Source organism: Microtus oregoni, unplaced genomic scaffold, assembly GCF_018167655.1.
Source record: "Microtus oregoni isolate MIOR12 unplaced genomic scaffold, Mior012 000064F_ref0000363, whole genome shotgun sequence".
Lineage (NCBI taxonomy): Eukaryota > Metazoa > Chordata > Mammalia > Rodentia > Cricetidae > Microtus > Microtus oregoni.
The window spans coordinates 8163311-8180695 of record NW_024543874.1 but is presented as its reverse complement, the minus strand read 5'-3'; the positions used below and the strand labels follow the sequence as shown (position 1 = coordinate 8180695).

The window sequence follows — 17385 nt, the reverse complement described above, 5'->3', positions numbered from 1 at the left end:
TTATAACTTTTACTTCACAAAAGGAATAAATGATTTATTAAAAAATTAAACTCCTATAATAATTTCTCAGCCTTCACATTTTTCTAAATAACAGAAGTAGAATACAAACTATGTAAAAAGATTTCTATTTATTAGCCACATTTTATAAAAAGTAAAAACTGTCAAACCATAAGGGGCAAAATTTTAATTGTATTGTTTTTTACTGGTATATCCAAAGTTTGACTGCTAAGGCATGGACTCACAACAGAAGGCAGCAGTGGGTGTTTTGCTTCATATGAAGTCCTAAGTGCAAATTTTACACACAGAGCACAGCTCACATCTCTACATGGCAAGAGGCCACCAGATAGCTCAGAAGAACAACAGAAATAGAGCCCTTCTTTTTTCTTTTCTTGTAAAAAACAAACAAACAAAAACAACAACAACAACCTATTCTTTACCTCACAAATTTGCTACAAGTTTAAATTTGACAATATATTTTTATAATAGGAGAGGCACTTGGTAGTTATTTTTATTGTTAGGAAACACTAAGAACTGAAATTTAAGTTGGGGACAGGGTGCAAAGAAAGAGGCAGCAGTTGGTTTGTTCGCAGTCCATCCAAGTCCAGAACACTTGGATAGGTGACACAAATTCCTATTGCCTAGAGCATTTCTCTGGTTCAGACCGGAAAATCAACTACTAAGGTTCTAACAAAACCATCAATCATATCAACCATCACCTGACTGGACTCCTGAGAGAAACTGATTAAAAACTGTTTTTAGCTGGTGTAGTGGTGCACACTTTTAATCCCAGAATTTGGGAGGCAAAGGCAGGTGGATCTTTATGAAGTCAGCCTGGTCTACAAAGTGTGAATTCCACAATAGGCAAGGCTATATAGTGAGACCATGTCTCAAAAAAAAAAAAAACCTGTTATAAATATGACTATGTGCCAGGTGGTAGGGGCACATGCCTTTAATCCCAGCACTCAAGAGGCAGAGACAGGTGGATCTCTGTGAGTTTGAGGGCAGCCTGGTCTACAGAGCAAGTTCCAGGACAGACTCCAAAGACTATGTAAAATCTCTGAGATGATTCTAAGAACAAGTACCTATGAAAGACATATTACAGAAATTCACTACATGTTTGTTCATAGTTATGGCAGACTCACTGTTCCTCCAAAATCAGAGCTTCTTGTTCCTGGTTCTCTCACTGGGGGATAGAACTTCTGGTACCTTTCATCCCACCCCAATCTACCTGCTGCTGAGGGGGATATCAGTGAGGAAGGAACCTTTCTCCCACACCAAGCCCCACCTGTGGGACATTCAACCCAGATATCCCTCCTGAAGAGGGAAACAGAAGCTTTCAACAACTGGTAGGTGATAGGCAGTCAGCAAAGGAATCAACAAGCAAAGAACAGTAAGAAACCCAGAGAGACGGAGAAGGGAAACCAGCACCCACAGTCACTCCAAGGTATTATCTCAAATGTCAAATATCCATCATCAGCCGGGGGGGGGGGGGGGGGGGGTCACAACACAAGACATTGCTGCATAGCAGTTTCCTCAAAATCGAAATGAAATAGTTCATCCTGTTGAAAAATCCTTAAGCCAAAGCTAAGTAATTCAAAATAGCTTCAGAAAGTCCCTAAAACTAACCAGATTCACCAGGCCCCTCCCTCCTAAGAGTAAACAATAAAGACTGCTGAAAGTCACTCAGACAATCAGACTAGTCAAGCTGAAAAGACCAGACCAGCTACACAGAAAAGGTTTAGACCAACTGAGTCACTTGGAAAAGGCACTTTCCAACACAATAAGCTGCCTGCAAACTGTACAGTGAGCTCCAGGCTCTTCAGTTTTTGGGAACTGTCACCCAGGCTGGGGTGGGCTTTAGTGATACAGCTGTCTTTGAGTCATTTTCTGCTTCTGTAAGAAACCTCTCACCCACATTCCTTTAATTAACCCCTATAAAACTCAGTGGTTCACCAAGCTAGACTTTGGTGGTGGTATCTGTACCTTGGTCTGTTATGAGTTTCTTATCTGGGGTAAGTAGGCAAGTAGTTTGGTGTGTGTGTGTGTGTATGTGTGTGTCTTTCTTCTCCCCAGGAAAAGTCTTATGACACAGCAGACATCAAAAAAAAAAAAAAACAAAAAGGTATAACCCTTCATGTATGGGATGGGAGGAAGCAGGCAACAGAAACTACTTGTGAGAGGTTCATAAAAACATTTAAGTAGCCATCACATATATTTCTTCATTGAACTAAATGAAACCAGAAGAATAAAAAAGTAAGGTAGCAATAGCATAGCAAAGGACAAATAAAGAAGCAAACCAGCACAAGACCAAATAAATCTTGAAATTAAAAATAATAATGAGGGCTGGCAAAATGGCTCAGCAAGGGTAAAGGTGCTTGTCACTGGGCCGCAGAAGAAGACACATAAAGGTGAAGGTAAAGAACCAACTCTCGCAAATTATTCTCTGGCCTGCGGGTACATATGTGAGCATATATGTACATGCGCGCACACGTGCACGCATGCACGTAACCAGTAACCAGGCATGGTAGCACATATGTAATACTAGTACTGACTTGAGAAACTGAGGCAGATAAATTGCCATAAATTTGAGGCTACCCAAAAATATGAAGTTCTAGGACAGCCAGGATTACACTGTAAGACTCTGCCTCAAAAAAAAAAAAAATCATTTACAGGGATCATAAAAAAAGATTCAAGCTGGCAAAATAGAAAATAACATCAAATAACCACTACTGAAGAAAATTTGGACCATCACTATCCAATGAATAGACACACAAAAGAAATACCAGAAAGAGGGTACAAAGGAGCAGGAAAAATATCTAAATATATAATTTAAATTTACCAAATTTAATTTTTTTAAAAAAAAATCAGTTTTCATATCTAGAAAAGCACAACAAATTTACCACACAATCAAAAGAGATACACATACCAGTTAAAATGTCCCAAAGCCAAAAGCAATGAGAAAATCTGGAAAGCAGAAGAGGCCTCATCATTGTAAGGTAACCACGAATATGAGGCTCATCATCAGAACTAGGAGCTGGGGTTGCAGTGGGATAACAGAACTGGGAGTGCCTATGTTCTGTAAAGCTATCCTTCACAGAAATGAGAATAACATGCACAGAAAACCACAAGCAAGATCTCTGTAGCTAGCAGATCCACAGTAATTGAATTATGTGCTACAAAAAGGTGTGTGAAAATGACTCCCTGTCACTGTTTTTTGAAACAAGATGAAAATGATTTCAAGTGAAGATAATACCGGACATTAAGAGAATGCTAAATCAATGGCTGGTGTCCTTGTTAAGAGATTTGTAGATAAGACATAAACAAGAGAAAGGACGTGTAAGGCCAAATACAAGTACCGTGGAAAACTGTTGGAAAACTATAAGGGTATGGTATCCAGATTCCCTAGGGACCTTCTAGTCTCCTGACTATAAATCAGTTCCCACCAAGCTACCCAACTTTGTGCTATTTAGATATGCAGATTTATATCTTCCATCTGAATCTGGGAGGTACTTAGCCTTTGACTGCCATTCTCTGAGCTCTCCTGGGTGTGTGCAGGTGTTCAGGAACATACACTTCATGATATCCCACAGATCCTCCAGGCTTTTCCCCCTTCGCCATTAACTGGATATTCTCCACATTTGCTCCTTCTCCTACTGAACTACCTAAAGATTATTTCAGAGATTACACTTTTCAACTCTATAACTGTCCCTTGCTTTCTCTTTGTAATTTATTGCTCTGTCCCATTTCTGAGCACACTGTTCTCCAAATTCTTTTAGTGCATGCTTGTTCATTTGTTCTGGTTTCTGCTTTTGTGGCCTAGGGTTTCTTAAAGAGATCTGAGTGTCTAAAACAGTTACTTCAAAGTGTTTCTGGGCCTTCTAGTGGGTGGTTCCTGTTTCCTTTCCTCCTGTATGTCATACTTTCCTGGGTTCTTTGTACAAACTGATTTTTTTTTCGTTTAAAACTATGTGTCTTAAATACTGCAGCAGAATAACAATTCATCTCTCCCATTACTCATGAAAGCTGTCGTCCATTAAATGACTTCCAAACCATTTCTGCAAAGACTATTTATTCTATCCCTTCTTTAATGTGGGTACTGAAATCCCTACTCCCGGTGACCCAACAAACTTATCTTTAAATACCTCAATACAAGGGAAGACTCACCAACAATGCATGGCCATGATAAAAATTAAACAAAGTGAATCTGAATAAATACTCTGCAAAAGCAGGAAAAGAAAATCTTTGTTCTTGTGCTAGGCAAAGATTTGCTTATGTAACAGCAAAACCAAAACCAATGGAAGATCTGACAAACTGGACACCATCAGAACCTACAGCATCTACTCCTCCAAAGTCACGATCCAGTGAATGAAAAGAAGCCCGACAGAGCTCTTTCTATGTGAACCATTCCACTAAACTGCAAACCTGAGTCTGCCCGAGCATCACAGTGGATACCCTGGACTCATTTACCATCTTCAGCAGAAGCGTACTGTGTGTGGAATGGAGTCCTAACTCTGGGGTTGTCAAAATTAAAGGGAAGTAGTGATGTTACAAAGTGACTGTTTAAATTATCACAATTTACAAGTCAAGCTATCTTTTAATTTTACAAAGACAACTGAGTGAGGAGTTAGTTAGTGAAGAGCCAGAGTATGCCACCCTCCTATTCACTGATGTGTCCACCATAAGCGCATGACTGGGATTGCATTCCTGGGAGGTTAGGAGTTGAAGCTGAAAGTCCTAACTCCTTAAACACACATGGTTAGTTTTGCAAACAACCAACTCCCATTTCCACAGCTATAAAACCCCTCTCCACTCACTTCATTAGCATAAAAAGATAAAAAAATTCCAAGATCTTTAAGAATTTCATGAATAGGAACCAGAAACAATGTCTAAGATTTCCTTCCGTCATACAACAATTAGTGCCCATCAAAAAATCTTCATCACTAGGACCTCAGAATGTGTCCTTATTTAGAAACAGCAAAGAATTTGCAAATATAACTAGTTCAGATAAAGTCATTTTATTAGAATGGGCTCCAAAACCAGTAACTGGTGTGACAACTCATATACCTGAAAGAAACAATACAGGGCTTGAAGTTATTTGTGCATCAGTGCTCATAACAGTATCTTTATAGTAACAAAAGATGGAAAATCAAGTACAGTCAGGGGAAAAAACGTTTGCCTTTTTAATGTGTTTTATACACACAGCAGAGGATCATATAATTATTTAAAAGGAAGGAAATTCTGTAACTAGGGAGATGGCTCAGGGTATAAAGTACTTGCCATATAAGCATAAGGGCCTGATTTTTTGATCTCCAGCATCTGACATAAAAAGCTAGACCCAGCAGCATCCATCCTGTTAAATCCCTAGAGCTTGAGAGTCAGCCAGTCTAGTCAAGCAAAGAGCTCCAACTTCAGTGAGAGGCTCTGTCCAATAAAGGTGGAGAGTAACTAAGGCATTGAAATTGACCTCTAGCCTCCACACACATGTATACATGCACACATGTTGGGGGGGATGATTCTGTCCTGTGCTATAACATGGACATCTTGAATGTGTTGTATTCAGTGGAAGAATTATAACTCAAAATCTTTAGAGGCAAACTAAGTGCCCTGAAACCTGTCTCTGTTCTTTTTTCTCCACTCATTTTCCATTTCTTCAGGTTACAGATAAAATTCTTTTTAAAGTTCCAGTTTGTATCAGCCATGCCAGTTTATACCAGTTATGAAGAACACAAATAAAGAAAGACAACTCGGCTTAAACCATGTTAAAAGAACAGGGAGTGTCCAATAAAACAAAAGGGGACACTATCTTCCCCGTTTTGATGCTCTTGTCTAAATCCTGCACTAGCTATTCGTTCAACGAGGGACCACCCTTCCTCCTCAGCAAACCTGAATGCCCCTTGCTGGGAGGTTTCTACCATATGATAACTGGCACCTACAATGAGCACACTTTTACCTACTCTTCTCATTAATTCCTCCTTGTTTTTTAGACCACTGGGTTAGCTTGAGGCAGGGGGTCTAGTAATTGTCAATCTACAAATCAGCGAACTTTGGCCATGGGACAAGTAGCATCTGATACATGTTTATATAAATTTAGCGAAAGCCCATTTTGTAAGCAAATATTTACCAGAATGCAGCACTATTGTCTAGGACAGCAGTCCAATTACAAGGCCAGAGCTGATCTGTAATCACACAACCGAGAAAGTACCCTTTAAAATAGCTTACATGTTCACAGGATTACCTTCTAAGGTGGTCATTTTCCATATCTATCTGAAAAACTATACTCAAGAACTGGGAAGATGTCTCAGATGATGAAGTCTGCCACACAAACATAAAGACTTTGTTCAGATCCCTGGTACCCACATAAAACTGGACCAGAAGCTTTTGAATCTGTAACCCCAATGCTAGGGGATTGGATGGGGCATAGACAGGAAAATCCCTCAAGCTCTAGCTAGCTCAGTCAAGTGGATGAGTTCCATGTTCAGTGAGATTCTGTCTCAAAAAAGGTGGCGAGTGATGCATGAAACAGTGTCCTCCACACACATGCACACAAGTATACACTCACATGAATACATATATAACACACATGGGGGAGTGACAAACACACCTTATAGTCACTGTAAAAAGGGAAGGAGGGGGGACTTGGGGAATCAGGAGAATTGGGATAAAGGAAAGGTGGATAGGGGAGCACGGAACCACAATTCTTAGTTAAGGGAACCACTTTAGGGTGAGCAAGAGATTTGACCCTAGAGGGGCTCCCAAGTGCCCAACATGAGGTTCCCAGTTAGTTCCTTGGGTAGCTGAGGATTGGGAACCTGAAATGACCCTATCCGAGAGCAATACTGACGAATATCTTGCATATCATCATAGAACCTTCATCTGGTGATGGATGGAGACAGAGACAGAGACCCACACTGGAGCACTGGACTGAGCTCCCAAGGTCCCAATGAGGAGCAGAAGGAGGGAGAACATGAGCAAAGAAGTCGGGACCACGAGGCGTGCACCCACCCACTGAGACAGTGGAGCTGATCTACTGGGAGCTCACCAAGGCCAGCTGGACTGTGACCGAAAAAGCATGGGATAAAACCGGACTCTCTGAACATGGCGAACAATGAGGGCTGATGAGACGCCAAGGACAATGGCACGGGGTTTTGATCCTACTTAATGTGCTGGCTTTGTGGAAGCCTAGCCAGTTTGGATGTTCACCTTCCTAGATATGGACGGAGGGGGGAGGACCTAGGACTTACCACAGGGCAGGGAACCTGGACTGCTCTGTGGACTGGAGAGGGAGGGGGAGAGGAGTGGGGGGAGGGGTAGAAGGGTGGGAGGAGGGGGAGAAGGGTGGGAGGAGGGGGAGGGAAATGGGAGGCTGGGAGGAGGTGGAAACTTGTTTTTTGTTTATGTTTTTTTTCTTCTTTTCTTAATAAAAAAAATTATTAAAAAAAAAAAAATTCTTCTAACTTGCTAAAGACAGTGCTGAACCTGTCTGGCCAATGATGCAACATTAAACTTACAAAAACTACAAACTGCCAGAATCAACCTTCCTTGAACCTTGGAATCTTATTTTAAAAATAAAAAAAAAATAAAATAAAATAAAAAACTTGCAAAAACTTGGGAGATTAAAAAAAGAAAACAGCTGCTAAGCTGCAGCACAGAGTGCTGTGAATTCCCTCACCAGAACAGCAAACCCATTCCCCAGTCCAGCAGCAACAGGGTACACAATGTCCCAAGGGCTTCCTAAGGCTAAGAGTGCCTGGTTCACACCCTCAAAGCATCTGACTATGCACTGAGACCTGCCCATTGGATCTCTGGGGTAAACGGAGAGGCTGCCTTTGTTTTACCCTCTTGGAGCTCAGAGCTAAAGTAGCAATCTAGGCAGTAGTGGTCCAAAGCAACTGTGACCAACTGTAGACAAAAGAAACAGTGCACACACCAAAACACCTGGAAAACAGGAGGTGGAGGGTAAGGAAAAGGTTTCAAAGAGCACCTCATGTGTGTCCAGGTCCAGATACACTCTCAGATAACACCTGAGAGAATCCAGATTTACATCTCTCGCTGCTGACTGGGCTCTGGGTAAGCAGGAGGTGGAGTAAGGCAGAGTCCTAGATGGCCTAATGAACACTGAATTATTTCAGCCAATTTAAAAATCCAGGGTGGGCTTTTTATTATTTTAGTTTCCAGGAATATAAGAAAATGTCAGTTCGCTGGCTGAACACTAAGATGGCAGGTGGAGACTTAAGTAACTACATAAAAAGAGCAGTCTCTGTGAAATCAGTTTGGAAAAGTTATTTAAAAACCAGACAAATCACAAGTAATAAGCAGCCAGGGGAACAGATACATCCTAAAATTCCCCAGACTACTACATTATAACATTCAATATGACCTGTTTTCAGTCCCAAAACTGAGTCATAAAAAAGTACTAAAATTATAGTCTAAAGGAAAAATAATTATTAAAATAAAACTTAAGAAAGACTAAGAGAACCTAAAAACACCATCCAGAGTATCAGAACATGCACTGAAGAATGACAGAGAAGACAAAGGAAAAAAGATCTGAAGAAATGGCCCCAAATTTCCAAATTTGATGAAAGATATGAGCCTACACACCCTAGGAACTCAGTGAACTCCAACAGTAACTTAAGAGATCCATACCAACAATCATATACATTAAGACCAAACTCTCTCAAAACCAAAGCCAAAGAAGGATCTGAAATCCTCATGAAATGACTCCTCACATACAATTGATCCTTGATTATATTTGTCTATTTCTAATCAGAAACCAAAGCTCAGAATGCAGTTAAGATGAAATATTTAACGTGCAGAAAAAAAAAAGAGGAAAGACTGCAAAGCAGAAATTCTGCATCTGATAAACTATCCTTCAAAAGCTAATTAGGCTGGAGGGGCTGAAGAGATGGTTTAGCAGTTAAGAGTTCATTGCTCATGCAGAGGAGTGGAATTTGATTCTCACTACCCACACTGGGCAGCCTGCAATCACCTGTAATTTGTGCTCCAGGGGGATCCAAAACTTCTGGCCTTCATTGACACCTACAGTTCCATGCATACGCGCACACACAAGTGTGCACACACATACAAACACAATTAAAAAGCAATCTTAAAAATAACTGGGCATGATGACACACATGCCTTTAATGCCAGCACCTGGAAGGCAGAGGCAGGCAGACCTCTGAATTCAAGAGGCCAGGCAGAGCTACACAATATACTGTCTCATAAATAAATAAAATTTAAAATTTCCAAAGTTTATATCAGAGAAACAAACCTGAAGATCCTTTTCCACTAGCAGGCCTACACAACAAGAACACTATAGAGTCCTCTCCACTCACCAATTTTTGATGAAACATTTTAAAAGGGAGCTAAAGAGATGACTCAGCAATTAAGGGCTGCTCTTCTAGAAAATCCAGGTTCAGTTGATAGCACTTACATGGTGGCTCACATAAATCTGTCCATAACTGCAGTTCTAGGGAGTCTGATGCCCTAGGGCTTCAAGACTCCTCACAAATGCAGGCAAAACATCCATACACATAAAAAAATTAATCTTTAAAAAAGGGGGTTTAAAAATGCTGAAAATTAAGCTATCACACACCACCTAACAATCGGCACACAGAAATTAATGTATTCCACAGACTTCCTACCCAAAGGGAGCATGGTCAAAAACTATGAATTCTCAGCATCTCTCAGGCTAATACTGTCAATACTGCTTTCTGAGCACATTTACAGTTAGCTAGGCTGTTTCAGAAGTTAGATGCTTAAATTCACTTTCTAAGTTTACTTCTTTATTGTGGGTGCATGACACCACACACATGAGGAAGTCACAGAACAACTAGGGAGTCAGTTCTCTCCTTCCACCAGGTGAGTTCCGGGAGTGGAACTCATATTGTTAGAGTTGGCATCAAGTGCCTTTGCCCAGTGAACCATCTTGACAACCCATTAAATTCAATTTTGAGCCATATTTGGTACTGGGACATATGTAAGTCATAGATCGAGCACTTAAAGGCAGAGGCAGAGATCTCTGTTGAGTTCAAGGTGAGTATGCTCTATATAATGAGGACACATATAGAGGACAGCCAGGGCTATACAGAAAAACTGCCAAAAAAACAATAAAAAAAAAGTAAGTTCTGTTGAGTCAAAGAACATCAAAATGTTGATGCTGGGCTCATTATTCTACTACTAGTAGTTATGTCTGAAAATTCCTAATTCAATCTTTTTCTTCAGTAAGATCAACCCAAGAAAAAAAATTTACAAGCACATTTCATTTTCCTCACCTACAGAATTAGTATATTTAAGGTCCAAGAATACTGTCACATTGTGAGACAAGACACTGATTCTAACGTTCATGAACTATTTTATGAACTGTTAGGTCTTAACATACAAATCAGCTGGAAGGAATGTTGCTAAAATTTATGTTCCAACTTTTCATTTTGATTTTGTATTTTATACTACAAAGTAAGCACTAGATCTTGAAATGTATTATTTGCTCTACAATATGTGCCCTTAAAGCCTACTTCTGCATTCATGCTAACCTCCAATGTCCAATATTCTCTTTACCAGTAAGGTATATTGTCTTTAACAGCAAGGCCCTCGTGCTTATCCCACCCTTACTTGCAACAGCAAATATCTTTACAGAAGTACTAAAGTTAAGAGCATTCTGTATACCTATAAGCACCCAAGTTTCACACCGACATAACTGCACTTCTGTCATTATCTATTTTGGCCACCTAGAGATTCTATTAGTTTCTGGCTCCATTATAAACACTGAAAATATCACCATCACCACCCCCACCAACTGGCCCCCAAAAACATCAACTACTTACAATACACAAAATGATTTTTAACTGACAATTCTGGAATATTTAATGGATTTAGTTTAATAACGAAGTCAGATTACGCTACAACCAGATTTTGTTGAGGGAGAGGGCAAAGAAAGAGTCTCACTATGCAATCCAGGCTGGACTCAAACTCACATCTCCACCTCGATTTTCCATGTGTTGGAATTAAAAGCCCAAACCAGGTACACAACCTTTTAATGTAATGAAACAGAAACTGAGAGCTTGGCACATAGTGCCCACTAGAACTAGCCATCAAGTTTGCACAAGTACTATATCACGATGTCAATGGCAATGTGAGCTGTAACTAGAAAAAGCCAGAAAGCCACTACGCTAGGTAATATGCTAATTTAGAAGTATAAAGTAAGCAATCTAGATATAAAGATACTATCTACAATGCAAATATTTCCAATGTAATGGTTTTGTTGGTTATACAGCAAACATGGATCTGATGGACAAAAGTAAGGACACAGAAATTTTTTTCCAGATTTACTAAGGAAACATTTCAATCTCTAATTCATTTGTCAGGTATTTGTTGAACACATGCTATGGGCCAGGAACTTGGGGTGCCTGCAATGCAGGCAGACATGTTTCTCACAGGTCTTATAAGTTATTCAAAAGGAGGAAAATTGAAAATTACAGATTAATATAAATGTTCAAGGGAAAACACAAGTACTATTAGATGGAAAGGGAGGCTCAGAGATGGGAAAAAATATAAGTCAAGGATTTCTCCAGTAAGGTCTTCTCCCTTAGGAGCCTGAACCTGCTGAATCAGGACACAGCCCTATAAGCAGAGCACATGGGAGTGAGGAGCACAGGTAGTTCCAGGACTGCAGGGCTGGTGAGTACCAGGGACCAACTCATACACAACTGCCTCGGTCTAAGCAATGCCAACGCTAGCTCCATTAAAAAAAAAAAAAATGAAAGAAAAATCCCAAACTTCCGGAACACCTACCTAGCCCTCTCAAATTACAACCCTTAAAGTTTCTGGCCTAAAACTTAATATATAGCCCCAAAATCTTGTTTATATGGCTATTGACCTGTATTTACTATCTTAAAAATTCTTAATGAGAAACTTAAAAGAACATACAAGCACACAGTCCCTAAATATCATCAGTGTCATGTCTTTATATTCCACAAAGCCTCTGGAAGATCTCAATGCACATTAGTTAAAAGCAAATGGAAAATTAAATTCACTAAAAACAGCTTTGACCTAAGGGCTTCCATAACACTGAGACTCACATATAAAACTTTTAATTTTTACCTTCTCTGATCAAGTAAGACAGATAAAATGTATTTAAACATTTAAATAGAAAGCCTCAGATCCATATGATTAAAAAAAAAAAATTATCCATGTAAGCTGACAATGACATAGACCGCCCAACATCCTCCCCACAAACGACATTCTGGCATGTAGCCTCTGCCGTTTTATTTTTGCGTTTATCTTACAAATACGTTGGTATTTGGGCCAGAATCCCTAAGCAGGGTTGGTTTAATATGCCCGCCCACCTGGAAGCATCACAAAACGCCTCTGGAATATGCAGAATAGTTCAAGTATCCAAGGGTCTCCTTTAATCCAAGTCCTGAAACGTCATTTTAAAGTACTGTTCACATTATTCTAAAACACTCTCATTCGACAAAATGTGGCTTTACTTAAAACTCGTTAGTCTTTCCATACCGTTTACGATTGCAAAACGTTTACTCAAGAAACTGGTTCCGTAACTAAACCTCTGTACCCCTGTATTAATCCCTTTCAATCACACAGCCAAGCACTCATGCGTTTTCCTCAGATGATAATGGGTTTATTTAAAGCACTCTAATAAGCCGCGGAATGTCTCCTGCATTCTGACTGGGCTGCTTGCCGCTGCCCAGGGAGAATCTTGCACGAAGACTGGAAATGGCCAGGGCCGCCCGACCCCCGACCCCGTCCCGGGCCTGCCGCCGACCTCACGGCGCCGCCGCGGGCCTAACGCTCTGAGCTCCAGGCCCGATCGGCACAGACAGGCCCAGGACGGCTCCGGCTGGGACGGGGCGACCCAAAGGCCCTACACAAAGGCTGCCCGGCCCACTGCGCCAGCCGCGGCCCACGTACCTCCAGCGCCTGCTCCTCCGCCCGCGCCCAAGGCGGCCGCCATGGTGGTCCCCGGGCCCGGCCTTCAGCCGTCCCCCGAGCCTCTGGCGGGCCGACGGCGCTGGTGCGGGCCGGGGAGGCGGGGGAGCGGCGAGGGCCGGCGCCCGCGAGGGAGCAGAGGCGAGGCCCGCGCGTCTCGGTTCGCAGCGGCCCCTCGCCTCCGCAGAAAGAAAACAACACTACGGCAACATGGCCGCGCCGCGGTGCACGCCGGGAGGAAGGCGGGCGGAAGAGCCGGCTGGCGGCGGGCGGCCGCCCAGGTCCCGGGAGCCCGGCCGCCCGGGAGAGCGCGGCGGCGCGCGCTAAGGGAGACGGCTTCCGCCGGGCGAGAAACGCAAGGATCTCAGCTGGAGGAATGGGGACGGCTGCACGCCGTAAGTCAAACCGGAGGCTGACTTAAGTCTCCTTGCAGCAGTCGGCACGGCGGCGCTTTACGACGGCCGGGCCGCCGTCGCAAGTGGAGCCAAAGCGCTGTCCCCGGCAGTAACGGACGAGCCTGGCTTTCGCGCGATCAGGGATGGGGCGCGGGAACGCCGGCGGCGCGCACGCGCACTCACGTTAACGCGAGCCAGCTGAGACGGTGAACGTGTGGAGCGTAGGGAAAGGGGCTGAGGTGTGTTGCGGTGTGGGGACCTGGGGCGCCACTAGCTAGGTGTCATAGCCTCCCATCCCAGGAAGCGCCCAGGCCTGACGCCTTAGAAGAGGAGGTTTCGGGGCAGACGGTAGCCAACAAGGCCGAGGGGCAGCTTAGGTGCCCTCCTGGAGAGGCCGGGATGGAGGCCGGTCACTTGAGCATTGCAGACCCGGAGAGGCAAGTGTCACTCGAAGTCATGGGGGCTGAAAGAATGTGCCCTATAAAATTCAACTTAAGTTTTTCCTCATAAAATATTGGAGATGATAAATAAATTTATAAGCAGTTGATAAATGATGTTCTTTTAAGAAACAAGATCAGGGTGGTGACGGCACACGCCTTTAATCCCAGCACTCAAGAGACAGAGGCAGGCGGATCTCTGAGTTTGAGACCAGCCTGGTCTACAAGAGCTAGTTCCAGGACAGGCTCCATAGCTACAGAGAAACCTTGTCTCGAAAAACAAACAAAAAGCCCCAGAAGAAAACAATTTTTAAAAAAAACACCTTAATTTAACCTCATGAAGTCTTTGCCCAATAAAAGTAAGCCTAACCAGTCGCCTCATTGAATAACTAGGTTTCTGTCAGAAATCACGTTAATAAATTCATATCTAAACAGCTTGAACCCCTTGTTACCTGTCACTAATTGCACTGTGCAAGATGGGATGCTCAACTCGGGTTTTTTCAAGATGGTTTCAGTGGCGATCTTGAGAAAGACGTCTTTAAAAAGATTCACAATGGGGGGGGGGGGGCAGAGTAATGGCCCACTCCTTTAATCCCAGCACTCAGACAGAGTTTACAATTGGGAAAAAGTGCCATTCCCTTGATCCAAGAGAGTCTAGGTTTCAAAGCAACCAAGTAACTGTCTTGGGTTAGAGACACCTGTGTAAGCAGAAACTATTTGTTCCTTTCCCACGCAGACCCGAAATAATTACACAGAAACTATATTAATTACAGCACTTCTTGGCCAGTACCTTAGGCTTATTTACTAACTCCTACATCTTAAATTAACCCATAATACTTGTCTGTGTTAGCCACATGCCTTGGTACCTTTTATCAGTGAGTCATTCTCATCTTGCTTCCTTTCCATTTGGGTGACAGCTGTAGACTGAGCCTAAGCCTTACCTCTTCCCAGAATTCTCCTGTTCTGGTTGCCCCGCCTATACTTCCTGCCTGGCTACTGACCAATCAGCATTTTATTAACCAATACAAGTGACAAATCTTTACAGGGTACAAGAAAACTGTCCCACAGTACTTCCCCTTTCTTTTCAAAACTAGAACTCTAAATCTAATCTCCTTTGTTTAGCTTTTTTTCTGATCATTATGCATAACAACTTGTAACCAACACTCTAAAAAAAAAAAAAAAAAGACAAACATCCATAATGCAGTTTTGGGAATGTTGGCATAGTTTTCTAGGATACCTCCTGCTGATTGGGAGCACTGATAATCTTATAGGGACCTAAAGAAAAATTAGGATTATTGTCAGTTCCCGACTGGAATATTCTGTAAGGCCTGATCATCTCAGCCAACATATTTTGGGTTGGGAGTGGGGAGTGGGGCTGGAAACAAACAAACAGTCTCATCTACAAATCTCACCAACACGGGCAACTACATCCACATAAAACCTGAGAGAACTTGGGAAGTAATTCTAGACACAAAAGAACAGAGTTAAACATGATTTCTTGGTAGCAGCATTTTCTCGGGTGGGCTCTGTTTGCTAAAGGAAAGCATGTTTCATTTAAGAGACTCAGCTTTAGCTGCAAAAACCTTGCAGCTCGTTTAAGAGGCCCTGCCACAAATCACTTATATGGTGTTGATAAATAGCAGACATCATGCTTCTTAGTGGTGACAGAGCCTTGAAACTCCATAGAATTGTAACAGTATCCATGGCTCCTGGCAGTACCTCTGCCATGAAGCTAGACTCTCACAAAACTAAAGAATCCTAGCCCTATTGTTTAGCAAATTAAAGACTCATGTGATCAGAAAAAAAGAAAGATATACAGTAAAGATAGATTCAGACAAAAAAAAACCTCTAAATGGTTTACAGTGTGTTTAAAAATATATGTAGGCTTGAAAGAGAAAAGAAAAAGGAAAGAGTCCGAGAGAGAGAGAGAGAGAGAGAGAGAGAGTAGTTGGGTGTGGTGGCACACACCTTTAATCCCAGCACTTGGGAGGCAGAGGCAGGCAGATCTCCTTGAGTTCAAGGACTGCCTGGTTGGTCTACAGAGTGAATGTCAGGATAGCCAAAGATACACAAAGAAAACCCTGTCTCAAAAAACCAAAAATTGAAAATAAAAATAAATAGAGTTTAAAATAAAGTCACGTAAAGATAAACAGAGAATCTGAGTACTGTATGTTATTGTGATTGCGTTGTCTTTAAATTGTTTGATGGCTGAGGAAAGAGCAATAGTTGCTGTGGATTAATCCAACATCTCTATTTTGAAAATTCCATGACTTCAAAATTTAAGTCAAAAGATATGTTACTTTGGAGAACAGGTTTTGCTTTTGTTTCCACAGGAAATGGGGGGCTGTAGATTCATTCTGAGCTAATAAAAATTAGGTTTGATTAAGGAAGACCCCCTAAAAAATCTCTGATAGGAGCGGATAGCCCAGATGATCCAACAATTCAGAGGACCTCTGTTGGAGTTTCCTCTGAGTTCTACATCGAGAACAGCCTCAAGACTGCTGCCTGAGATGATCAAGCCTGGCCATCACCAGTGGACTTCCCCTCTCCCCTCTTCCTCCATGGAAATTACAAATGTCAAGTGGTAAAGGGCTAGGGGTATGACTCAGTGATAAAGCACTGGTCTAGCATGTGTGAGGCTGTGGCTTCATCCCTACGACCAAAAGAAGACAGATGATTTTTAATCAAGTGTCAAAGACTGGGCATGTGGGCAGGGTGACACACACCTATAATACCAGCCCTTGAGAGGCAGAGGCAGAAGATTGTCAAGTGAATGGCCAGCCTGGTCTATATAGCAAGTTCCAGGCCAGCTAGGAATTTACAGTTAAAACTTGCCTCAAGAAAATAGAAAATTAAGCCGGGCGGTGGTGGCGCACGCCTTTAATCCCAGCACTCGGGAGGCAGAGGCAGGCGGATCTCTGTGAGTTCGAGACCAGGCTGGTCTACAAGTGCTAGTTCCAGGACAGGCTCCAAAACCACAGAGAAACCCTGTCTCGAAAAACCAAAAAAAGAAAAAAGAAAATAGAAAATTAGAAGGAAAAGCCTAGTGCAAGTAACTGATGAATTCAGGTGGAAGTCATGAGAGGCTGATTCTGTCAAGAATGCAGCAGGAAGAAAAGCCAAAACCCAGGTAAAGAGTGGACAAAAGAAATAACTACCAGCAAACCAAAGCACATATCTCATAAACGTTACCACTAGAGAAATTGAGAACCATCTCTGCACAGAAACCAGTACCATAATTTGCATGTGAAATGTGCCCCATGTGTTTAAACACTTGATCCCATCTGAAGGTGCTATTTCAAGGATGTGGAGCCTTTAAAGTTGAAGCCTAGTTGGCAGAAGTAGGACAGTAGGGGTAGGCCTTTGAAGGTCATAGCCCACCCTCATTCAGACCAATCTCTAATTTATAATCAGCCAAGGTATGAGTAAGTTAGGTAGCAAGCTTCCACTGAATCACTCCTGCCATGATGCCCCTGCAACCAGGTTGACCGTACCCACCCCCACAAAGCTGAACCCAAAATAAAGGCTCCTTAAAGTTGCTAATGAACGTAAAAAAATTTATGCAGCTACTTCGGGAAAGCCTGGCAGTTTCTTTAAAAAGTAAAAGTACA

General features: G+C 42.2%; 1 protein-coding gene across 5 annotated transcripts in view; it reads right to left on the bottom strand.

Annotated features, from left to right (window-relative positions):
- The window catches only part of Rbm33 (RNA binding motif protein 33), a 110484-nt gene extending 97016 nt beyond the window's left edge, over positions 1-13468 (bottom strand). For 4 of the 5 annotated variants that reach the window (XM_041640538.1, XM_041640539.1, XM_041640540.1 and 1 more), the window contains exon 1: positions 12925-13467. In XM_041640538.1, the coding sequence (XP_041496472.1) occupies positions 12925-12967 (43 nt within the window). In that variant the 5' untranslated portion in view covers positions 12968-13467. Of the gene's footprint in view, positions 1-12924 lie in introns of all 5 variants that reach the window. The other variant, XM_041640541.1, reaches the window with a different exon arrangement.
- Between the last annotated feature and the right edge of the window lie 3917 nt (positions 13469-17385).